Raw genomic sequence first — 26,210 nt, forward strand, 5'->3', positions numbered from 1 at the left:
ATCCTAATCTCCGCATCAACGTCGTGCAAGTCCGCATACAGGTATCTGTATCTGAACCATATGTGCCAGCTTAATACATGTGTAGTGAAATTATGATAACTACTGCGTCTTATCAAACATGTATTGGTTTTGCAAATGCGCATTACAGCTGACGGAACGACATACTGTAAGTGAATCACAAGAGAACAAGGACAAAAGGAGGATACAACACGTGAAGAAGAAATGAAGGATTCGTAGGTGTGCAGCAAACAAGCGGTGACGGAGAACACACAATGATGCATCGGGTGTTCTGTGACATCGGTTTGCGTACTGACGGTGTTATGGAGATCAACGGCATAAAAACGTGCCTTCAAGCGTACTCCCTCAACCTCCGCCGCATTCACTATGATAATTAACGCCTAAACAATATGAGGCACTATTTTTTGCCAAGAGTAGACCTCTTTACAGCAAGTCTATGTAATGACTCGCAGACGAAACCAGCATGCTTTTCGAAAATGTTTTACCGCCGTAGTATTCGAACGCCAACGGCCAGGAAACACATCGATACCAATAGGCTGTCGGCTGTCGGTGGTTAATCAAGTACAAAAACCTTGACGCTACGACTAGCAGCTTCAACAATCCAATTTTAAAAAAAAATCAACTGCCTATTCGCCTGAGGTAAAAAACATCCTTAGACACCTCGATTGTTTATGTCAATGGCTTGTGTAAAGTAAAAAATTCAGCATGTTTAGTGCCCCTAGCAGAGAAAGCACAAATTAAAGTATGCGACCAAATTACAGTAGCTCCACTTACGCGCTTACGCTGAAACGCGCCTCGATTTTTCGCCCTCTGTGGCCATTTGTTGAACTTGAGAGTGTGCGGGGCCGTGGAGACCATAATTTAGTAACGTTGGTGGAGACGTCGACTCGCGAGGTGCAAAGCATAGAGTTTCCTACAAAAAATAATTTTTGTAGGAAACTCTATGGTGCAAAGGGCCGAGCACACGAAGCGAGCGCCGGACCAATGGCGAACCGCGCTGGAGTCGCGTGGCGGGCGCGGCGAATCGCAGACTCCGGCACGACCTTTAATCATTTGCTTTTTGTGCATTTGTTTCTGTATGGAGGAGATAGCTGAAGCGGCAAATTTGAAGAAGGAGAAATGCACTTTCCAACGAGACCAAGTTGGCGGCGCCCGGTCGCGCCGTTCCGGAGATATTGTGGCTTGAAAAACGCTGTTCTTTCTTGATTTCCGCGAGATTTTTCGACACTTTGGCTGGTGAAATGAATTTTTTTAGAGCACTTCTAAGTGGTTTACAGTGATGATATTTGGGTATCAGGTAGAAAAAGGGCTGTAGAAACGGGAAATTTTATTTTCAAAAAAATCGATTTTTTGGCAATTCTTCGCAATGCCAAAGCTGCGCCCCCCTTAATGCGGTTGCCATTACACATCATCACATTCATCTACTGCACCCCCGAAGTAATCTACGGGGTTCTGCTCAGCTGTACTAGCATTGGCCAAACAGGCCAGTGCGACAAACAGTATTGGGAGTCCAAAGAGGAAGAAGACTCTGCCAAGCTGTAGACACATCTCATACACGATACATTTTTGCAGTGGCAATATGGTGTGTCACTACATTGCTTCAATGCTAATCGCATTAATGTCGACTTTCACTGTGGGCTGGGTTCTGTCAGAATTTTTCCGCGTGCTACATAGGTACTGGTTCTTTGTCATCAGTTTCTTTTGATTGAGAATTAATCAACAGTTCGTAAATCTCTTTGTCTATCAAAGTGCACTGACAGCACTGAGACATTTGCTCCAGCTACAGTTAGAAATTTAACTTGCAAGTTTTTTGTGGGTATGATTCACCATAGATAGCACACGCAATGTTCTTTTTTGCCCATGCTGCTTTTAGAGGAGTGTGACAATGGGTGCCCGAGTTATCTCAGGAGTGGCAGTAAAAGGATTAAGTAAGGACAGGCACGGTTTCAAAACTGGTAAGGCATATTTACAGACTTATTATGAAACAGAGGTGGCAGCTTTTAGGTTCAAGCGTTGTCTAGCTTGGCGCCCCGATACAAGTCTTTTCATAATGTCTGGTAACCATTGTTGGAAGGTGCGGCCCTCAACTGTTTCTTTGGAGAGCAAAAAAACTTCTCCTTGCCTCCTCCTGAAAGATAAAAGAAACAAAAATTGAAATGGAATTGTTTGATCTTCAAACTCTATGTGCTTGCATGGGCTAGCATAAAAATAAGAACAGTAGGTACGTACAGGGCTTCTAAGGAACGGATAACTTCTTTCACAGCTGAAACAGGATTACTCTCCATAATACACTTCTCTGCTGTGTTGACAGCTTCTTCTGTCGTGGCAACTTTGATGGCGAGTTCTGACAAGAAAAAGCAAAAGGCAAAGTGCTTAGAGACAGCTCCCCCCAACACCTCCATTTACTTAACTTGTCCTTTTTCTTCATCCTTATTTAAGTGTTTAGAGGCAGTTCAATTTCACAGAACACTTATGCATTTGGTGCAAAAAGAATGCTGTACAGTGAGGAGCATTAACAATCATGACTAATTATGGTCATTTGTTATTAAAACGTTGCTAAATGCTTCCTTTCACATTTCAACAACTTGGCATGGTCTTGGCCACCCAAAGAACCTGGTGCCCTATGCTGTATTGGGAACGGACCCCATCAATGGAAAAACTGACACTGTAGTCAATGTGACGTGGTGTATGAGGAATCAATCACATGGGCACAGCTGCCACATCAGAATTATGGGAGTGAGCCGAGAACAAAAGCTTTAGCAATGCTAAGGTAGCCTTAGACACTGTGGTTTGCCGCTCACCTATGATAAATAATGATACATCCAAAAGAATTAAGAAATAAAGACTGAATCGTTATTAAGGGCTAACGCATGTCTCTGTGGGTGACGAAGTCTCTATCAACATATCAAGAGTATTTCAAACAGCCCCAGAAGCATTCACGTAATGGTTGCTTTTGTCTTGTCAAATGCTGATATGCTGTGACTAAAGCCCATAATAGGGTGCAAATATGTGTTACGTTCGCACCATACTCATAATGAAAAAAAAAATGAAAAAAAGTTTAGTGGAAAACGGGATAAGAGCAGCCAAAACACTGCAGTGTCCTGGTAGCTCTTTACTGTCTGCTGCTTTCCTCAACTTGCATGCACGCACAGAAAAAGGAAGAGGAGAAGGGGGAGGGGTTTACGTGACAAAACTATGACCTGATTATGAAGCACGCCGTAATGGGGAACTCCAGACGAATTCTGACCATCTTGGGATGTTAAAATTTCAAGGATAATTCAATAGAAGCCAACAAACACTGACACCAAGGACAACACAGGGCAAATTACTTGTGCTTAATAAATGAAATAAAGAAATGATAAATTAATGGAAATTGAAGTGGATGAAAAAACAACTTGCCGCAGGTGGGGAACGATCTCACAACCTTTGCATGGATCGTTCCCCACCTGCGGCAAGTCGTTTCTTCATCCACTTTAATTTCCATTAATTTATCGTTTCTTTATTTCCATTATTAAGCACAAGTAATTTCCCCTATGCTGTCCTTGGTGTCAGAGTTTGTTGGTTTCTTATGATATCACTAATAAAAATCGGGCCCCATCAGGTAACCCCCTTTCTTCTTGTTCAAGGATAATTCAAGGATGCCAAAGGCCAAAATTCAAGAAGGGGGAAACAAACCTTAGTTAAACACACACTGAAAAATAGTGAAATCTTGTTCTTCTTTGCTACAATTTCTTGCAGAAAGTAGCTGCTGAGTTAGAAACACATTTCAAGCTCTTAAGGTGCCAATCGCCTTCTGGCATGATGGTTAGTAGTGTCTAACTTAAACTAGATACACGTCGTGTATCTTTCAGTAAGTTTCTTTGATTGTGTACTTTTCAAAAGTTTCAGCCATTTTGCCATGCATTTCTAGACAGAGCCTAGGGCTAGAAAATGGAGCCCTAATGGCTGTGGTATGAACCAGCTAGCCAAACAACAAAATGCTGGCATGGCTTAGTTGTATTATCCGCCTTTGTCTAGCTCCACAATGCCAACAGTGATTTTAACAAGCCTGTGGTTGGTGGCTGTAACATCCTCAGAATAAAAGACTAGGATTCTTTCACGATGGACAGTGTCCATGATGTAGCCCCCTATGCAGAGTTTCTTACTTTAAAACTGCCTCTTTATTTTTTATATCTTTCTTTTTATCTATTCTTCCTCCATTCTCAAATATAGGGCAGCCAACTAGGCACGTCCTGGGTTAACCTCTCTGCCTTTCCCTTTTTGCTTCTCTTTCTCTATGTCTTGCAACTTTGAATTTGAAGTAATAGTTCTGCGGAAACCCGCAAGGTGGAGAGAAGTAATTATTAAAGGGAAAATCAGACATCCACCCATTCGTAGCAACTGCTACAAAGAAAACGCATACGGGTTCCTCGAAAGAAAAGCCTCACAGTTGAAGAAAAATTTGTCCTGGCCCAGGACTCGAACCTGGGACCACCGCCTTTACGGGGCAGCCGCTCTACCATCTGAGCTAACCAGGCGGCTAGCAGATGGTAGGGCGACGTCGAATTTGTCGACAACACGAAGCAAAGGCAAGAGTTTGACGTATTAGTTCTGCAGAAACCCGCAAGGTGGAGAGAAGTAATAATTAAAAGGAAAATCAGACATCCACCCGTTCGCAGCAATTGCTACAAAGTGGATGTCCGATTTTCCATGCAACTTTGAATATTCAAAAGTCACCCCAACCCTAGTCTTCAAGGAATTCAAGGAGTATATTTATTTTCAAGAAGTTTTAAGGACCCTTGAAACTATATTTTTAAAATTCGAGTGTTTTTCTAGGATTTAAAGGAAGTGTTTGAACCTAGTTAGCAGCACCATGCCATAGCTGCAAGCCACCGCAGTAGGTCATGAATGAAGCTTCATAACAAGCATAAATTCAGGCGCTTTGAAATATATTGCCTTTTTTTCAGTAAGAGAATATATTATTACAATATCATCGAGCGATGCTCAAGAAACGAGCCGCCTCGAGAATGACGATGAAGTTGGTCGGTGCGTATGGCGTGAGCGAGTGTCGGCCTGGGTGCCTGGCTCCAGTGTAAATAGCCTGTAAATAGCCTCTTCTGTCTGTGTCTTTCCACACGCAACAATATTGTTTTTAATCGATTTGAAAACTAAATTCAGCCTCTTCTGAAAATGCGGACATTACTTGCTACTTGCATGGCAAATCAGTTTCCAGGTGGATATAATTGAAAAGATTCACTAATTACCTTTTTATATGTTCCCTTTACGTTGCATGTTGAATGTGTGAAATTTATGCTGTATTTCATACATTTCATGCAATGTTGTGGAGGCAAGCAAGACTTCTTGCAGTAGCTGCATTCACAGCATGAAATAGATTGGTATTTTTGCCAACAATTATATGCAGGACTGTGCTTTATTTAGGCTCAGTAATGAATGAAAAAAAAAAAGGTTCAATTCATAAAAATTAACTATTTTGCGCTAGCAGCCCCTCATGGCAGCCTCTCATGGCAGCTTCACGCACAGGCTTGTGCGAGTATGTGTGACTACAGCACTTGACCATGAAACGCGCGAAGTGATACATGTTGATGACCTAACCTCTTCTGTAACTTCCACGGTGCTGCATGATAAGTATGAAAGGGATTAGTACAGTAGATCTGAGGTGACGCCTGCTGAGTGGAAATCCTAACCCTAGAACCGATTTTGACATCTGAATCTCCAGAATGTGGTACGAAATATAATGGTGTTCCTGTTAACACTTTCGCAAAAGCCTCACTCCTAAAAGGTTAGAAAGCTAACAGCTGCGTTGATACATATTTTACCACGATTTCAGGATGTTGAACTCCAAATTTCTGCCTGGCAGATATGACTTCACCACATCTTGGTTTCCATTTCACAACTTGAACTAGTGAATAATTAAAAAATTTGACTCGTGCATCTTTCCAACTCCTTAACGCCCAGTGTCATAATTTGCAACACACCAAATAATCATTGATTCCACATTAATGCACAGAAATTACTAGCTGGTTTCGATATTTCGGTGTTCACCACACAAAGCACCTTCGATGAAAATTTTGGATTGCCACTTCTGGGCAATAATCTGAACGAGAAGCATGCGTGCATCAAGAGAACTATGCTGTAGTCGAGTCTGTGCAATTTCACGTTTTTCCATTGTTGTCTATTGATAGTACATGAGTTGATACTGGTCTTAAAATAAAATTGGTTGTTCTCATGCATCTCAAGATTTATTATTAGCCTTATTGACCCAACACAACGCGGCTTTAGTAGCGGAATGCGTGGATTTTCTCTGTTGTGTGAATTCACAACACCAGCCATTTGTCCCTTCTTTTGTAATCCCACTGTAAGGTGGAAACAGACCATGTGAAAAACAACATACCTAATAGGGACTTGACGTAGCAGTGCTGGTAAATGAGCTGAGCATGCAGACTGTTGACATCTGTTGTCATTATGCTGGCAGTGATTTGAATCCTCAATTTCAAGCGCTCTGTTGCAATTCAACAATGAGTGTGTGGCTGTGTGTGACACTCTCATGCTTTTACTTTGAGTGCGGGTGCGTGGGTTGGAGAAAAGTTTCATTTAATTACAGGGTGTTGTGCTAGTTTCTTATAACGGACACACATTCTTTTGATGGATCAAGTGGACCAAGGACACATCTTCCACCAGAAGGAAAGAGTGATGACAGGTGTCTCAGCGAATAAGATGTCATGAACTATGCATGCAGATTTCAAGACATGACGTCCACAATAATCGACATGAGTGGCGAGTATGAGGAAGACGAAAACATCAGTCACTCTGAACACATGCCTCTTGGAAATAGAAAAGCTTGAGAGGACAAAAACATACTGCATTTACAAACATGAGATGTTGCATTGGTAAAAATCTACCTGAGAGCAAGAGTGTGAAGACACCAATTGACTACTTAGGTTTTTCTGATGCCACATGCTCTATAACAAAGGACACTGCTCTAAAGCACAGCGGCAGGCAGTCACTATCCATGAAAGCCTCTCTAGTGGCAAAGAAGAGGCGTCTCATGAAGCCAGTTCCAACTGCAGGCCTGAGGATGAGAGCATGATGCATTGGCTACTTGTAAAAGATGCACGGCATAGGTGCAAAGAATCAAACTGTAAAGAACACATGGTTTTCATGTGCTCCAAGTACAATGCCTCAATAAGCATACAAACTCCTTCTTCAAGTTCCAACAGCACTTGAGCCAACAAGACTGAATTCATAAGTTTTTTGAAGATAAAGAGCATTAAGAAGACAAAAAGCAGGCATTCTGCAATTGCATGCCCGGCTGCATAAAATTTCAGAACTGGCCGATGAAGGTCAAAATGCCCAAAGTCATGAATTAGTGACGTACAAATTTTGAGAAATACAGCAGTGCAATGAAGTTTCTCAATATAGTTTTTCAATATATGTGGTGAAAACCTAAGAAATTACAAAGTTTAATATCTTCTGTTTGAGCCCAAAATAAATTGGGCATCAAGGGCTAAATTACTGCATGGCCATTTATATTTTTCAAGCAAGTAGTGTCGACCTCTTCATACAATCCACCTGAATAGACCAAATTGCATTATTTTTCACACAGGCAATGAAGAACCCCATAGACAGTACCATTCACGGCAAAATATAAATATTGCACGATAAATGGAAATAATGCATGACAGTGCTCTGTGAAATGAAAACATATTGTGTGATGACATACATGAGCACGTACAACTGTTTGTTGAGAACCTGTGTGATCACTGCATTGAGATGACAATGGCTGCTGTTTTACAAACAATATTTTACAACCCAAATATATCTTATTGCTTCTTTTACACAAAATACCAGTTCAGCTATCTTCATTGCAATGGTCAAACACTGTGGCCATCCATTGTATTTTGTGAAGATATGGTATATGTAAAGTGTTAGCAGTTTTCCCAGGACCAATCACAAGGCAGCCACCAACTTCCTTGTTTTGAAGGCACCTATAAAAAGGGCCAGAAGAATGCCTGCATGGTGCTTCATTTCAGTGCCAGCAGCCAAATTATGAGAAGTATGCTGTTTTAGGTTCATACCATGTCAGTGGTGTGCTCCCGGAAGATGACATTACTGTTATGTCCTAGAACCAAATACATTAGACTTCCGTTAATTTGAATCCAGCTACATTTGAATCCATACATTTCCATGGGGCCAAACTTCCGCTACTTCGATCTCAAAATTGGCCTTTGACAGATAATTAGAACTTGACCAGTTAGCTTCTCCGCAATAGATATGTGTTACGTGGTGAAACATACGTACATTATTGTGGTGAAAGGTATTAAAGGGACCCTGAAACGATTTTGGCGATTTTCTACAAACGTACTGAGTCGTTAGAGTAGGTTCTTCTGATCATTAATTGATGCATCTAAGTGCTCTGCGTAAAGCGTGTAATTTATTATAAGGTTTTAAAAATACACATCGCTGCCAATCGCAGCGCACTGCTCGGCGGAATTTTAAGCCGCCCCTACCCATATGATGCAAATAACCCATATTACGTCACATGGGCGAGCTATCTGATTGGCTGACCAGGGCGCGTGGTCGATAATTTTTCCAACTTTATGGTGAACAAATGATGCTCGTAATAGTTGGAATGTTAGTTACTTTGTTTTTGTAAAAAGAAAATAACTTAAAGAGAATACACAAGAATAGTTTTTTAGTACACTTCAGCGCTTCCGGCACACAGCAAGTGTCGTCTGCTTGGGTTACAACGTACTCCATTTTGACGAGAGCACTGCGGTCAGAGTCGGTCTCAGTCTTTTCGCGAGCACTATGATTCGACTTTGTTGCCTTGTGGACTGCAAACCTAGCGACCTGCAAACCGCGAGTCCAGTATTAGGGCAAACGCAAGCGCAAGGGGACAGGGTCTGGCCGCTTGACTGTGCCGGGATGAGCCACGAGATGAGCAGAAGGGCAAATGTGAACGGTCTGCACGGTGCAGCCACCTGGTGGCACAGAGCTCAACCATACACAGTAGCAGCAACGAAGTGTATTCTTTGCTGCTGGTGTGTATTTTTCGCAGGAGTGTAATCATCAACACGTTGATTTATAAATGTTTAAAATGCTTTACACTTGGTTAGAGCAATATTAGCGCTTTGTTTGACTGGTTAAGCGCTGCGCCAGCAAGTGTCTGGACCGTGCAGACCGATCAGGCTGCTCACGTACGTCTACGCTAAAGTTCCTTCATCAGATTGAGTTTATGCCTCCAGTCATTTGCCAAAATGACCAGCTTGCCTGTTTTTAGCGGAGTACCGGACACGTTCGGCGCTACGACAGAATGCTCGCAACGCACGCTGCTTCGATAGCTCTCGGCCGACGGCCAAGCGGCTAGCGGAGAGGTCTCGCGCGGGAGGGGGCGTGCTCCTAAACAACCGGAAGTGAGCGATCTGACGTCGCATCGTGACGCTAAACCAGTGAAGGCGGAGCTTAGCGCCGCTCGTTCGGTGAGCGAGTTGAGGAGGAAAAGCATAGCTAGGGAGGAGGGTAACTTCTAATCGCTTGCAGCTCCATTAATACGTAACGCTTCACTTAAATTGTGGAGCGAATGTTCTACTTAAGCTGTACCCTACGCGCCTACAAAATTTGTCCGAACCGTTTCAGGGGCCCTTTAAGAAAGAAAAGGGGCCACTGTTACGGGACACAGTACGCATTTCTTGATCATACAGGCATGCATGTGCCGTCTCTGGTAACAGTACGAGCACCTAGACGACTATTGAGCATACTGCAGCCATTCAGAGCTGTTTCTGACCTTGTTGTGGCGATTTGAGACTTCGTTTCGCTCACCATGCGCATATCGTATACGAGACCATTAACGGGGCCTAGTATGTGTGCCTTAATTATATGTGCAGACACGCCTCGTGTACCGGCAAACGGAGAAAATTCATCTGTGTTTTGGGAAGGCTAGCGAAAATGAATGTGGTAAAATGAAAATTCAGAAAGGTGAGGGAACGTTTAAAGCCAACAAAAGAGCGGGGGTCTATCTAAAACTGAAGGCCTTCCAGTAAACTTATTAGGCATCTCGGTGCTTATACTGCAAACGGACATGGCGCGTATGCATGTGTAAATTAAGCAACACGTGCCATGACCCATAAGCAACTGCAGCACCTTTCAATGTTTGATATGCTTCACCGCATAACATGGTTCTATTCAGGCGAAGCTAACTTTAAAGGCAATACTAAGTCAATGAACGGCGTGCTTCGGTGTTTTTTCTGCCTTCTCTTTAATTCGGCCAGTTTCGTCGGTCCCGTCAGTATCGAATTAACAGAATTCGACTGTATAGGGATTTTAGAGACCACAACAGGCATTTTGAGGCATCCCTTGTCCACCATGTGGCTGTTAATTTAGTATGAAATACCATATATTGCAAAAATAGGAGTATCAGGTAAGTCTTCCAGCAAAATTACTGGCTGGCCTATGTTGAAAATTTGCCAAAATGTTGTATTTTGCAGCTGATGCACTACAGGGGGTATTCAGATAAGGACAGGAGCAGAGGGGCCCCAACTACATTCTTATTTTAAGAAAATGTTTATGACAGTAAAATCCCTCCATACATTAGGCTTACTTTTTTTGTGCAGTTTGTTATTTTAACACAGTTGGAATGTGTTTTCAATTTTTGAGAGCAAACAAACTTTACCATTTTTGTGCTTTTATATTTTTATACCATACTTAAACAACTCTGTGGATGAAAATAAAATAAATTCAGTTGTTTGCACAAGCTCACAATACAAAGACGGTAAGCTTGGCTTTGGAACAGGAAGCTAAAAAACGGGCCTTTCTTGGCAATTTCGTAATGTGCCTAGTAAACATGAGTTCCTCCATGGACATTTTCTGTGCATACTTTGCTACGTGCTAGACATGTAGTGAAGCATTTATATTTCCAATTTTGTTGGCAAAATTTGAAGAAACATTGAAATTTTTAAGCTGCGTGAAAATTTAAACAAAAGTCATTTTTTGATTTCAATCAAATCTACCATGGATTATCTCCTGTCATTGGCTATCTGCTATTACAGGGTGTTTTAATTAACTTGAGCCAAACTGTAAACATATGCAAATGTTACGTCGCTGGACTGAACCAAGGTAATGTTTTTTGCTGGTGCTTGGACATACTCAGATCGTTTTTTTTTCATTCCACCCAATTAGATGATTAGTCTTCATTATTCAATCAACTTCTAAATTATCATATTTAGATTAAAAGTGTCAACGAGAAAATTGTAGAGCAACATGAAAAACTCCGGATACAGCTTTCTGTTGCTCTGTACGTGTTACATAAAAGTGTTTTTCCAAGCATGAAAGAAGCCTGCAAATACATGTACAGTGCCTCGAGTGGCTAGTCATGCGGCAATTTTGCGTGTTTCGTCGGTTTACAGCAAGCTAGAACTATAAGTTTTTACGTGCCAAAACCTCAATGTAATTATGAGGCTCACTGTAGTGGGAGACTGTGAATGAATTTTGAACAAATGGTGTATTTTGTGCAGCTAAATCTAAGTACACAATCATCGAAGTTCAGCTGCAGTGGTGGGAACAGAACCCATGGACTTGAGCTCACAAGCACAATGCCATAGCCACTAAGCTACTGCAGCAGCTATTTATTCATTTACAGCAAGCTAACAATTGTGTTATGTCATGGCCACACAGAACACAAAACATGTTCACAGCTTCATGTGGGCAACCTATCTAGGGTTGTCTGCATACATACAGTGAATTCACTTGATGTAGCTTATTGCCACAGGGAAAACTCCCGAATTTCTGGAAACTTCTTAACATAAGGCATCTTTGTTTCTTCGCTTCTTTTTGTGGTGTGACTTCATCAAAGGCAATGCACAAAAGAACACATGAAGCAATTTGACAGAATGTGCTTATGCAAATCCACCATGCTTCTTCAAATCTACGAATGCTAATAATAGCCTCAGTGGCCTTTAACTGAAATTTGGAAATAATGGTCTGTTACTTTAGGAGGCCACAGATGCAACCTTGCTGCATTCAGAGGCTTTAAATTGTGGGGTATTACGTGCCAAAACCACTGATTATGAGGCACACCGTAGTGGGGGACTCCGGAAATTTCAGCCACCTGGGGTTCTTTAATGTGCACCTAGATCTAAGTACACGGGTGTTTTTGCATTTCGCCCCCATCGAAATGTGGCCACCGTGGCCGCGATTCGATCCCGCGACCTTGAGCACAGCAGCCTAACACCATAGCCACCAAGAAACCACAGCGGGTGCATTCAGAGGCTGATAAAACACATTTCATTACATCGCTACACTGTAATGAATTCGCGCGGAGCCAAAATTTAGAAGGCGGTCACCCTATCACTTATGAATATTAGCTTGCTGTGCACTGGGAGATTTCTTTCAATGATGTATTTTGATGTTATTATAATGACGCTTGCATGTTCTGAGACTCGAGACGCATAATATCAGTAAGAGCCTAGCTACACGTCGACTCTCTTGATCTTGCAAAAGAACTTGAGATGACTTTTTTTTTGTGTGTGTGTGTTGTAGTCACAGAGCACAGAAATGAAAGTACATAACTACTGTCAAGTGCTTTTATAACGAAGCACTTGAGACCTCAAAAATCCTTTGTTGTACAGGTCACTTCATTGTAAAGACCGCACACTGTACGATTCCCAATACGTATAGCAGGCTAAGCACATCCAGCAAAATAAAACCTTTAGTTTACATCAATTCAAGAGATTTGAGTAAAAGAAGTAACCGATTTTCTTGTGTACATTTATCCGACGAAATATGCGAGTTCAGTCGACTTTATTTTGGTAACAGCTAAAAAGTGCAAGAAAATTTATACACATGCACTCACACACGCAAACAAACAAGAAAGGATCCCCTTTTTCACACAAGCGCTCGTGTGAAAAAGGGAAATCCTTTCTTGTTTGTTTGCGTGTGTGAGTGCATGTGTGCATGTGTATGTTTTCTTGCACTTTGAAGCTGTTGGATTATCGACTAGCCCAATTCAGACAAGATGGATTACCGACTAGCCCAGCTACAAGTTCTTCTAGACCGACCTTACGGCATTGAGGTTCATGGCAAGCTTTGTGGCATAATACAGGAGCGACGCAAAGTTCAACTCCAAAGAGTCCAATGCCTCTATTGCCTCCATTGTCAAGGTTCTTGGTTCAGGTGCAGGCTCTTTATCACTGGTGCCTTCGTTAACTTTTGTGCCCTTTTCATCATTGATGATTTCGACGATGTTGTCAATCGTCAGGTCCAAGCAACTCACGTCATCAACTGCAACATATTTGTCTGCCGTCATACCCATTGCTGTGTTGTAACAAGTGGCACTAACAAGACAGAATATAAACAAACAACTATACAGCATCTTACTCTTCTACTTCTCTTGAGTTAGAGCCCAGGACACCTGTCACTAAATTTAACAAACTGAATCTTGCTGTTCGACCACTAAGTGGTTACGGCCCAGGCTAGCGACACATCATATGGAGTCTTACTGATCTATTAGTATTGTGACTACAGCCTAGACTACATGGAATGGGTTCCATACAGTCTTGAAATACATTTTGGTAAACAAATAAAAGGGGTAGGCAGCAAGTGCTGGCCCAGCCCGACATTCCACTAGCCAATGAGGTCACAATCAAATTTAAGCCACCACCTACTGGGTTGTGCCTAATCTTCTTAGCAGAGTTGTTAGACTTTAGGCAAGCAGTCGACACTCTTTCCCATTGTGGCTTTCCCTCTCTCTGCTATTTTCACGCTCTTAGCGATTTCGAGATGCATGAGTGCCTCTAATTTCTTTTGTCACACGTGTAGAAATTGTCTGTGGGCCCGTCATCATAGAATACCAGAAGCGATACACGCACCGGCAACAAGCACTCCGTCAAAGCAGTATTTTTGTTGCATTCAATGCTGTCACTTCACAAGGCCTCTACGAGTGTTCCGATGACCGGGCAGTTCTCCGTTTGAGGACTTCTTGGCACCATCTCATCACAGGTCTGACTCTTCGGGATTCATTCCTGCCATTGTAGGTTCTTCGCTATAATCACATTTGCAACTAAAAAAAAAATATATTGGATCACATATAAAAGAAAGAATCAGTAAAACATTGTTATTACATACTCACTTAAGGCATAGCTGTAGAAGTTCCCTGACCCAGTCTGCATAGAGCCTTATTGGCTGACCACTTAAGCCACAGTGGCTTGCTCGTCATACGCCTTTAGGTTAGTGCTTGCTATGATTATTTTTTCTGCTAACTGCATTGCCTAGCCATGGCTTGTGGTGCGGCTAATGGCGTGTTGTGCTATAAAAAAAATATTCTGCCTCATCAGAAAGTGCAGAGATTGATTCCGATTCTGGCATTAGTATGGGTGTGGTGATGCCTATATGAATAAGCATCAAAAATGCATGGTGTTAGATATGGGGCTGTTTCCTGTGCCTACTTCGAGTTCCCCAGACCACATCGAATCGCAGCACAGCTAATTGAGAAGCGCAGAAACACGGAAAGCACATTCCAGAGGAGCGCACGTGCAAACAAGTTGAAGGCCCCCACTTCGTACGCCTCCGGTGGAGCTATTCAATGCTTGCCTCTTCCAGACAGCGAGGGGATAGCCCGGCACTGTTCGAGGTAACGCGAGTCCCGAAGCCAGACGGCTGTGATGTACCGGGAAGGCCTGGCAGCGACGCAGGACAATTGGGGCCCAAGCGTCCCCCCCGTCCGCCTTTAAGAGCGCATTGCAAGTCAGCAAGGCAAGACCGCAGGGAGCCGCCGGGTGTGACACCGCTGCACGAGCGCCTACCATTGGCCGAAAATGGCATCATCTGAGTGGACTCTCCCATTGGCCGAACATGACACGTCTTCCAGTCCTCGAAGGGTTTAAAAGACGCAGACCGGGAGCAGAAGGGCATTCCAGGATGCCAGAGCATTCCAGAGCAGTCCCGGATTCACCTCTCTCGAACTTCTTGCCGTGGGCCACAGCGTCCGAGTTGCTGCCGGCCCGTAATGACTGTACGACTGTTACTTGACTCTCACCTCTCTGTATATAATGTAAAATAAACCCTCCCAAGTTTGTTTTCATCCCGAAGTCCGTCCTTCAACTCCTACAACTGGTGGCAGCGGTGGGATCGCCTCCGAATGCAACAGCTGGTGGCAGCACTACGGATCAACCTTTGTCGAAAGAGGTCCGAAGAAACTGGAAGTGGCGAAGAAGAGCGAGCCTTCGACCCAGGGAGTCCGGAGGAACCGGGAACAGCGGACAAATGAACGGGATGACAGGGTGCTGCAACCGTAAGTGAGCGCGTGGTTTTTTTCCTTTTGATTCGCCAGACTCAAATGATGTGTGTTCATTTTGATAGTTCTGGGAATCGGGAGTTTGTTGCATTGTGTGTTTGCACAAATTAAGGAAAACAGTTCTAACCACCTGTCGGGGCAGCTGCCATGGATCTTATAAGGTTGACGAGGTTGGACTTGTTGTTGGTGTGCGACGATTTGGGAGTTGAGGCGGACAAACGGATGAAAACGCCAGCTATCATAAAGGCGATTAACGATAGTGGCATTGATGGCAAAAGCATTGAGCTTGCTTGGGAGGTGATACAGGAACCACGGGAATGTGAGCGTTGTGAACGTGAGCAAGAGCATCGTGAACATAAGAGTGAGCGTAAGCGTGAAGAACACGAGAATGAACGGAAGCATGAGCTTCAAGAACTTACTCTTAGCTGTGAGCGTCACGAACGTGAGAATGAATGCGAACGTGAGTATCAGGAACGTAAGCGTGAGCGTGAGCAAAAGTATGAGAGAGAGAGGGCAGCACTGATCAAAGAGATACAGTATTGTGATCAGTTAATGGCACAGAGACAACGGCTGTCTGAGAATTCTGTAGGTAGTACAGAGCGAAAGAATGAGGCAGCATCGAGCGGATTTGCGCCAAAAGCCGACGAGAAGAGTAGTGCCTGCGAGATTGGCTGCAGATTCATAAGTGAAGGGAAAAGGCTAGCTGCTAACGATGCCTTAGTGGCAACAGAGGCCGTTAAAGGCCGCAAGGAGAGCGACGAGGTGCTGTGCCAACAGATGACTGTAGAGACAGCTAGGCCAGCTGCGAACAAATTGGCACAGTTACCGCGCGTGTGCGTCGCTGGTAATGTTAGCGAGGTTGCTAGCGAAGAAAAGGGTACTGCTGACCCGACAGACGCGAGCACCCATGTAGAGCCAGATCTGCGTGCAGAAGTGAAGTGCGAACTGGACGATGCAGATGAGGGTAGTTCTCGGGATGGCGAGCTCCGTAGTTCACGAGAGAACAACTGCATTGTTCAGGGATCGGTGCGGCTCTCCGCCAGTCTAGATAGCCTAGATAGGGATGATTCCGTTGTTAATCACTCAGACTGTGCGGGTAAGAGACCGATCCGGGCCGACAAAATGTGTACCGGCCAGCACGAGGCACGAGAAGGCGACATGAAAGCGAGTGCAAAGACGGTAACTAATGTAGCGCCGCCAAAGATGGCGAGAAACCCAAAAGAGCAGAGCGCGAGGAAAAAGGTGCGGTCGTCACGGACGATGTTGACGCATCCAAAACGTTCAAGCCACCAGTCAAAGAGGGACCGCGAAGCATGTTCTGCACGGACGCGGACAAAGGGCACGGGTCAGTTAAACTCCTCGTCGTTCCGTAGTTCTTTTCAAAGCTCAGCGTGCAGCACGAAGAAGCGCAAGGTGGCAGGACGAGACCAGGTGGAGAGTAGCGACGCGGTCAATCAAGTTTGTGAGGAAAGCGGGGCGCCAGGACGCAAATCGGCAGGAGACCGTAACGTCTTGGGGGAGCTGATAGTGAGTCAGCCCTTTTGTTGTTCCTCGGCAGCCAGAGTAGCTTTCAAACCGCGACCACCTCGAGTCCAACTCAAAAGTATGAGTCAGTCGAAAACGTTTGGAAAGGGAGGCCAAGAGTGCTTCTGTAGAAATGAAGTGTTTTGTTTTTTATTTTGAGCATCGGAAAGTTTTCGCGAATTGAGACGAGGATTTCTTTCAATGTGTAAGGTTTGAGCTTTGTTTGTGTTTTCGTTTGAGAAGCTCCGAGATTTGAAAGATGAGGTTTGTGTAAACATGTAGTCTCGCGAGTGTTAGTTAATGAGTAAATAGACTTTCTTTTTTTTTGTGTGTGAGTAACCTGAGGGTCAAGGTTATCGGTGAGAGGCCTATCGTAACGCGCGTGTGGTTTAGTTAACCTTCTTTTTTTTATAAGTATTTTTTTATTTTCTAAGGTTAACCACGTAGGTTTTCAGTAAGTGCATGATTTGCATTGAGAAGCGTCCTTATTTCCTTTAGCGCGTGTCCTGTGTGGACGGAAGGAAGCAGATTTATGACAGGGTTGCTCGTGTGTTGAGGGCAGCCGCATTCTGACTTCTCTGATAAGTATGCGTGGAACGAGTTATTAAAAGACGCATTATTTTAAGGGCTCTGTGGAGTGTGTAAGTCCCGCAAGTTTAATTGTTCGTTTATGTCACGTGTCCTGTAGGACTTTCAGGGAAGAAACGTGAGTAAGCGTAAATGAAAAGTTTGCCTACAACGCAAGTACGCGTTCTGTTTAGTGACCCCAAGGCTAGTGCGCTTGTGATTACGTACTTGTGAAGTTGACCAGATTGTTCAGTGGCACCAACACGTGCGATAAGTACGCCACTGCGATAGATTGGAAACATGCTGTTCGTGTAGTTAGGCCACTCAAGTTATGTTCGGCTGTTTTCATTTGTTGTTTGCAGCGTCAACGACCCTTTGATTTGCTGCAACAATAGTACTCTGGTCTTGTCGGCATTCGAGGAGAAATGGATAGCTGTTTGGAAGGGTGGTTGGAACTGTTTTGTCAAAATTGGGGAAATAAAAGAGCAGGGTTCATTTTGACTCAGTAATAGCCTGGCGAGACAGGGGTGAAGAGCCTGCGCTTACACGTGGTGAAGCGCTGTGTTGTTTTGTTTGTTTGACGTATGTTCTCCAGGGCCCAGGATCCCGAAGTTCGTCAAACGAGGCTCGACACCAATACCCTGCAGGTTCTTTCAGCGTTCCTCATGGCCCGCGAATTGAGTTCACCGGCCATTCAGAACATCCGGGGCAAGGACGAGCTGTTAGATATAGGGCTGTTTCCTGTGCCTACTTCGAGTTCCCCAGACCACATTGAATCGCAGCACAGCTAATTGAGAAGCGCAGAAACACGGAAAGCACATTCCAGAGGAGCGCACGTGCAAACAAGTTGAAGGCCCCCACTTCGTACGCCGCCGGTGGAGCTATTCAATGCTTGACTCTTCAAGAAAGCGAGGGGATAGCCCGGCACTGTTCCAGGTAACGTGAGTCCCGAAGCCAGATGGGTGTGATGTACCGGGAAGGCGTGGCAGTGACGCACCAGCCACCTTTGAAGAGGGCATTTGCAAGCCAGCGGGGCCGTACCGCCGGGAGTAGGGGGGGCCCTCAGACAATTGGGGCCCAAACGTCCCCCCCGTCCGCCTTTGAAGAGCGCATTGCAAGTCAGCAAGGCAAGACCGCAGGGAGCCGCCGGGTGTGACACCGCCGCACGGGCGCCTACCAGTGGCCCAAAGTGGCATCATCTGAGCGGACTCTCCCATTGGCCGAACATGACACGTCTTCCAGTCCTCGAAGGGTTTAAAAGACGCAGACCGGGAGCAGAAGGGCATTCCAGGATGCCAGAGCATTCCAGAGCAGTCCCGGATTCACCTCTCTCGAACTTCTTGCCGCGGGCCGCAGCGTCCGAGTTGCTGCCGGCCCGTAATGACTGTACGACTGTTACTTGACTCTCACCTCTCTGTATATAATGTAAAATAAACCCTCCAAAGTTTGTTTTCATCCCGAAGTCTGTCCTTCAACTCCTACAATGGAGGCGTGATGGCAGCCTCATAAAAATATGGACAGGCATGCCTGTATGATTATTGCCGCCAACCCTATTACGATAAGCATATTTGTGTAGAGTAACGATGCTGGAAGCATTATGCATGCTTTTAAGTCAATAACCTAAACGCACCGTATTCCCTGCCACCTCTTTTGAGTGAGGCTGGTTGAATGTGCGTCGCATGCCTAACTGAAAACAGCCCACAGGCGCTGCACCGCGTTGGCCTTGAAAGCTACGCACCAAACTTGTGCATGGCCAGGAACAGTGAGAGAATGAAGACAGCTTACTGCACAGATGCCCACATGAAACACGGGTGTATTCTGCCAGTAAATGTAAGCATACAGCAAGTCAGGCACGTACCCAGGATTGTTTTTCGGGGGGGGGGGGGCAACCCAAGGTAACTTTTCTATGCAAATGCAGAGGGGTTACTAGTACCAATTTAAATAATAGAGACTTTTAGCATGTTCGCTATTCCGGCGAATCGGGACGGTTTGGGCGGATTACTGGATAGTCAGGGGCATATACGTGAGCGGCCAGATTGGTGGCGCCAGCTGGTGGTGCAAAGCTCAACCACCTAAACACATATTCTTCTTAGCTGGGGTGTAAGTTTTCGACAGCGGCATAATTGTGAACACAATTATGCCACTGCCCAAAACTTGCACCAGCAGCGAAGCAGAATAAAGTAAGTTACTGCAATTTTAGCTCTGTGTTTGTCTGATTGAGCTCTACAACACCAGGCAGCTGCACCGCTCCGGTTGCTCATGTTTGCGCCCCCGACCATCCGGTAATCCGCCCAAACTGCCCCGGTTTGCAGGAAGAGCGGACACGCTAGAAGTCTCTAATGTCCACCGTTCATCATAAAGACGCGTAAACCCGCAAAAGAGAAATGAAATAAGGTGTATCTCACAGCCTGTCAGATACACCTCTCCTTTACTTGACAAACAAGGAACCACGTCAAATGGACTCGCACTGGAAAGAAGTGCAGGAAGAACACTGCCAAGAAGAAGTAAACAAGCGAAAGTGTAAAATAAAGATTTCTAGTAGCTTTTTTGATTTAGCTCTGGAAGAATTATAGAGAAATATATATTTGTGGAACAATCACAGTTCTTTCGGATCTTGTTTACTGCTCTACCAAGTGCCAAAACTGGCTCGTATTGTTATTTGGGAAGTTGCGTAACGATGCATGGCCGCCCATACAACCACATTGAGGGCAGGAGGCTGTGGTTCTAGATGTACTGCACCCACTACAGAAGGTTAGAGGAAGACCCACATAAGCACAGCAGAGAGAACTGGCTATGTCAGGTGGCTCGACTGATAACTCTAGAGGCATCATTCAAAATAAACGAAATCATTCTCCACTTCCTGTGGCGTTTTCTCTACCTCCTTCTTAAATAAAAGGATGTTGATCCATAAATATCTTCACAAACAACGGTTAAATTTGTGAATTTTAGCTTTTTCTTCCTGTTTGGCTGTTGTTTTGGCTCTCTTCCTTAGTAGACAGTAATAAAATCTTTGCGACTCTAGTTTCCGGTTGCCAATTTTGCATGAGAAGCATTGTACAACTAAAGAAAAACTAGACGAGGTAAAGGGTGACATTTATATTGCTTATGGGTCTAATGGTTATTGCAGGGTTTGATGATGGACACTGTTTCGCATGATTTTATTTTCCACCTTATGTAACTCATGTCATGGGTATATGGTTCTGAGGATCTGCCAGCGTCGCGGCAAATCATCACTCGAAGAAATAATGAAGCAAAAGGATAAGTTAAACGCAACTGGCGTTTTCTCCAGCCGCATACAGACCAGCTGACTACAAACTGAATCCCCTTCCTGGTCCCAGGATCAGCCAAAACAAACGTTGAACTAATGAAGCAACAGCAATGTGTGTGACCGTTGCAAGAGATGGTGACAACTGAATGCATCTCGAGTTAGTCGTGCTGGCACTAAATCGATGAGAAAACTGGCTTTCACAGTGAACCCCAGGAGATGCCGATAACTATCGCCATACAAAAGGGGTGAAAAAGGCAGCAAAATGTTGACCGCCAAATAGCTGTCAAGTCTCAAGATTGATCTGGCAGCGCTTCAGGAATGTGTGTGAGGAATGGTGGCGTTGGTAGTAGGTGAGGGAACCAGGCCCCCCCTTGGTTACATGCCTGCAGCAAGCGTCCCTGCACAGAGACAGCATCTGCTTAATTGGCGACATGCTGCGTACACGCGGCGGCACTAGGCGGCAGTGCATACCATGTTTCAAATAAGCTGTGCCAGTCTTCACTCAGTAGGTCATTGCATACGCACACACACGCACGCATGCACAGAAAAAAGCTCAACTAAGCCTATACATTGTCTGCTAGGTTGCTGTGCTCCCTCAAATCACTACCACCCATGTTCTGTTACACGGTCATGTGAGAGAGTCGGAATTGTTTTTCACTACTTTGGAAAAAAGATAACCTAATGCATGTTTTAGATTACAATTACTTATGGTGTCCCATTTCTATCTTTGTTCGCAGTGCTGCAAGTCAAGAGAAGTATATTTGTTCTTGCCGGCTAATGCATATGTATTATCACTTAGAGCATAGTTATGTCACGTTCCCACCATGTACATATTAACACTATTTAATGCATCATGTAACTTGATTTAACATTGAAGAAATTCAATGTTAAATCAAGAAGACTGTTAATGCCACTATTAATGCCATTAATAGTGGCATTACTATTACTATTAATGCCATTTTATCAGCTGGCAGCAAAAATGGCACTTTCTAGAATTTTTATGTTCTATCTAAAACATTTTTTGTTTGGGAACGTATGTTTTTGGAAAGAGAATTTCATTATGCACAACATGCTATGCTGCAATGTGTGCTGGAATATTATTTGTAGTGGTAAATACCTTTTTTCAAGATCTATAAAAAACTACCATTTTCTCGCTGTAACAAAAGAGTTGAGGGCTCAAATTGCCACAGGCACGTCCGAAAAAGCTCTTAAGGCCTGCTAGTACACTTATTAGGCATATTTGTGCTTGTACTGTGACAGGAGACGGGGATGCACGCTTGTATGATAAGGAATACATACTGTGTCACGTGACAATTTCCCATTCCCACACTTGTTATGGTTCACCGCGTACATTTCTGTAATAAGGTGAAGCTAACTTTCGGAGACTGGCATTACGCAACGAGCTGTGCTTTGCGAGCTTGGAAGCCGATCGCGAGGATTACAAAGGCGGAATCGGTGCCATTGCTGAAAGTGGTGAATTCTTTCAATGAAAAACACGGCACCGCATGGCAAGAAGCTAGTGAATGTAAAAGCAGCTAGGATTAACGTTGCATGGTGGTAGCTGTGGCTGCCAGCGGATCTGCGTGCAAGAGCACCAGTTTGAGGTGGCAAGATAATTAAAATGGCGGCGGTGGTAGCTTATTAATGCCATTTCAGAACTGCAGTCAGGGCAATATACATTCACTCTATGAAGTATGTGGTGGTGCCGTGAAGCCGTGCGAATTATTGGGCATGTCCGAAAAATCAGGCGTCTGGAAAATCGGTCGTTAACTACTCTGGCAATACCTCTTGCCGATGACACGGAATCAATGAGGATTTGTTGCGATTCCTCTGTTGCTGGAGCCAGCATTAACACGACTTTCGCTCCCTTTCAATAAAATTACAGCTAACCTTCCCTGGTAGAAGCACAAATTCCCTGAGTTTTCCCTGAGTATTTCCAGACTATTCAAATTCCTTGAGAGTTCCCAGTTTTCCCGGTTGGTAGACGCCCTGAATATCGGTTAAGTCGAGCTTTTTCCCTGCTATGGTGTCAAACCCTATGTGTTTTTCACCCCTTATCTAGAGAAGTTATTGTGCCGGGCTTGTGGTTCTCGAAATCTCGGCTGTGCAAGTACCAGGAAAAAGTCGTTACCCAGAGGTTTCCATACTTTTTGTGTAGCTACAATATTGGCAAAAAGTGTAAACAGAATTCTGCAGCGACGGCAACTTCCGATTAAAGGCGCCAGCGAACCTTCGCACACGCCTTGTAGTGCATTTTCTAGCAGGAAAGGCCCTGACATCACTCCCAGCAAAGCATGCTTCCGCACTTTACACTGCGTTGATCAAGGTCATGTCAGAGAGAGCAACCAGTGCCCAGCCACCCTTTGCTCCATAGACAAATGACATGTGACTTCAGTTAAACTTCGTAGTGCACTTGGGATTGCTGGGGCTTCCTTCCACATCAGTAGAACCATATTTTTGTACACTCTAATCAGTACCTAATCAGTAACACTAGACAGTGGTATATGTGAAGTTCCACCATTTAACAGCATACCTCGGCCCTAATTTTGCATAGAACAGATTTTAGATATAATGAACCTTTCACGCTAGATTATAAAGATTCACTGTAGCAAGTGTCGGCTGTATATGCAATCTGGTGTAATATTACATCCACAAGTTGTAGTTTTCATAATATAAAACGTTATTCCATACAAAGTGCCACAGATAAAAAACAACTACACTACAAACACACGTAACTGGACTGCTATGACCGCACTCAGTGCACAGCTTCCATTTCCTGTCGAGTATGAAATGAAGTACAGATTGTGCCTCACTTTCAAGGTCAGCATCGTCCTCCTCCAGTTGGATGTTGTCAAGAAACATAAGGACTTCTTGGAGGATCACAGTTTGGTGCTTTCCCAAGACATCAATGCAGGCTGGTGGCTCCTCAGCAGCTGTGGCCATTTCAGCAGGAACAAGACAGGCCCGTGCTGCCGTGTTTCGTTCTTGTAGACTCGCACTAAGATATTCAACTTCTGGCATCAGTGCCTGCAGCTCCATAGCAGTGGATTTCTTGTCCTGTGCACAGAATACACACAAGTCTCCAAATTCCACCTTTGTATCATTGTTATTATCATGATGGCTCAATACAACACAATTCATTAACACGTAGGAAATAAATAAAATTAAATTCTGGGGTTTTACATGCTAAAACCATGACCCGATTATGAGGCACGCCATAGTGTAGGAGTAGAGACGGCCAAGAGAGTTTGGGAGCAGCTCTGGGAGCAGCAAATTTGGCACTTTGGAGCAGATCTGGAGCAGGAACTGTTCGTTGTGGAGCAGAAGATATGCATATTGGAGTGGCTTAGTAAAGCTCAACAACAGTGATATACATGAAGATCAAGAAAAGGTTCTTTTTTTTTTTACTGCATAGAATGCTTTAAAGTTGTGGCTAATAATTTCTACAGTAGCCTGCAAGGTGGAGGAAAGTTCATGAAAGACAAAAATTGTAATCCACCAGACTGTAACCTTAAGCTACAAATCACAAACCACACACACCCATAGGGGTTTCTCAGAAACGAATATTAAGTTACATACATCTAAATGTGGGCTAGAAAAAAAAAAAAAAAACCCAAAGGCTTTACACAAACACCACCCAATGTATGTTGATAGGCTTTTGTTAATGCTCGTCAATTTTTTTTCCTTGTGTAGAAGCACCTAATTAATATTATTAGGTAACATTTGTGTACTTATTGAATAACATGCCAATGCAAAGGTTGTAGGGGAAGTTGAAAAATGACCGATAACAGAGTTTAAAGCAACCCAGGTCTTGTGTGGTCCTTTTTTCCAGAAAAAAAAAAAAAAGCCTGCGAAATCATGATCTAGTATGTTGTGTATATTACGTTATGAAGATCGCCCTAGTTTGTGTTTGATAAGGACTGAAGATGTGTGCCAAAAGCTGTTCATGTGTCGAGAAAAGAGCGCAGCCACTCGTTCCCAGTGCCCGTATTTGACGAGGTTTGCGTTGAGATTGCTGCAACCTTTGACGTCTCGAAGTGCTGTCACGAGCACAGCATATTTTTTTTTTAAAGGCACTCACCATGGTGAGGGGGCCCGTCACAATAATGTAGTTGTTAAATGAAGAGGCCCATTTTTTGTTAGAATGCATGTTATGTGGGCAGAGCTGCTCTAGTCAGAGGTTGGCTCATGTCGCTGGGGTGCACAGTAACAATGTGTTATTCATGGGTCTGCTGCCACTAAAGTGGCATCTATTTTAAAATTTTAATTTTACACATGTTCAGCTGGGATAGCTGAATACAGCAGAATAAATGTGAAGTTACTTCCCTGGTCACTGCATGTTTGCCAGTATTTCACATCACCTGCCAAGAAAAAAATGCTATTGTTTAACAAACTAACGGTAAAAAAAAAAATTTTTTTTTTTTCACTAGCTTTAAGATTTGCAACGTCGACCAATGTATTGCACAAGCTCGTTTATTCAGGCATATTCTCGGCTCGGCCACAGGACCCAAAAACCAATGTAAAATGGTGACCAATATTTTGGATGCCTAACAATGGTTTATTTAAGTTTTTGGACTCAATTCACGCAAGTTGCGTCATGAACATCGTTTCTGTGAAGGCAATTACTGCTGTTTGCGTTTTCACCGACCATTTATGAGTGCTGTTTGGCCACTATGGGTGATTAAAACCGAAACTTTACACCATTAGCTTGTGTTCTGTAGCAGCAAAACTGATTTTATGTGGTGTGGTTGTGCTGAAAATAGAGTAGCCAGTCCAAATTCGAGAGACAATTACGCTTGCCATAGGATATTTGTGGTCAATAAGTTTCCTGGATGCAAGCAGGTTATTTGTTGGCATGCTGCACTATCATCCCAGTAACCAGACATGTCGCACGTGCAAATAGATTTGGTAAAGTTAAACCTTGATAAAATGAAGTCAGTAAAATCATTTGCTTCATTACATCAAATTTTTTTTATATTGAAATTTGACCTTTTATGCAATTAAGTACAGTCACGAGTAGATATTTCTTGCATGAAAGGGGCTCAAATATTTTTCAAATTAGCGGGCAATCGGAAAAAGCTAACTTGAATGAGAAAAAGTTTCATTTTGTTGAATTTGAAGGTCGGGGATGAAAGATATGGTTACCTGCCATGTTGACAATCTCTTCACATTGGTGATAGAAAGCAAAGCCAGCGACGCTTTTGAGTCCACTCTGCAACTCGTGGCTGATACTATGGCCCTTAGTGGGACGACGCTATCATGAAAAGTGCTGGGAGTGGGCAGCAAATGCTTCGTCTGCCTCTCGCTTCCACGTGTCTCTGAAACTCGAGATTACGCAAACTCCAGTACTAAACACACGGGAAGACAGTGCATGTGCTGCCATGCCATCTTAGCACACCAACACTTCACAGATGCGGCAGATTACCTCTATAACAGGGGCCCTCTTGCTGCGTATGTGCTCAACCATGCTGACAGCCATGTGAAGCCACAGCTGTGCTAGAAAAGGAGACGTGCGGCAACCTGCTCCCCCTCGCGTATGCTTGATTG

General features: G+C 43.9%; 1 protein-coding gene across 2 annotated transcripts in view; it reads right to left on the reverse strand.

Annotated features, from left to right (window-relative positions):
- Positions 1–1,328: 1,328 nt before the first annotated feature.
- Positions 1,329–26,210, reverse strand: part of LOC135907452 (uncharacterized) — a 90,901-nt gene continuing 66,019 nt past the window's right edge. For both annotated transcript variants that reach the window (XM_065439141.1, XM_065439142.1), the window contains exons 17-19: positions 23,477–23,720; positions 2,248–2,362; positions 1,329–2,146 (exon numbers count right to left, since the gene is read on the reverse strand). In XM_065439141.1, the coding sequence (XP_065295213.1) occupies positions 1,996–2,146; positions 2,248–2,362; positions 23,477–23,720 (510 nt within the window). In that variant the 3' untranslated portion in view covers positions 1,329–1,995. The remainder of the gene's footprint in view (positions 2,147–2,247; positions 2,363–23,476; positions 23,721–26,210) is intronic.

This window comes from Dermacentor albipictus, chromosome 1 (assembly GCF_038994185.2).
Source record: "Dermacentor albipictus isolate Rhodes 1998 colony chromosome 1, USDA_Dalb.pri_finalv2, whole genome shotgun sequence".
Lineage (NCBI taxonomy): Eukaryota > Metazoa > Arthropoda > Arachnida > Ixodida > Ixodidae > Dermacentor > Dermacentor albipictus.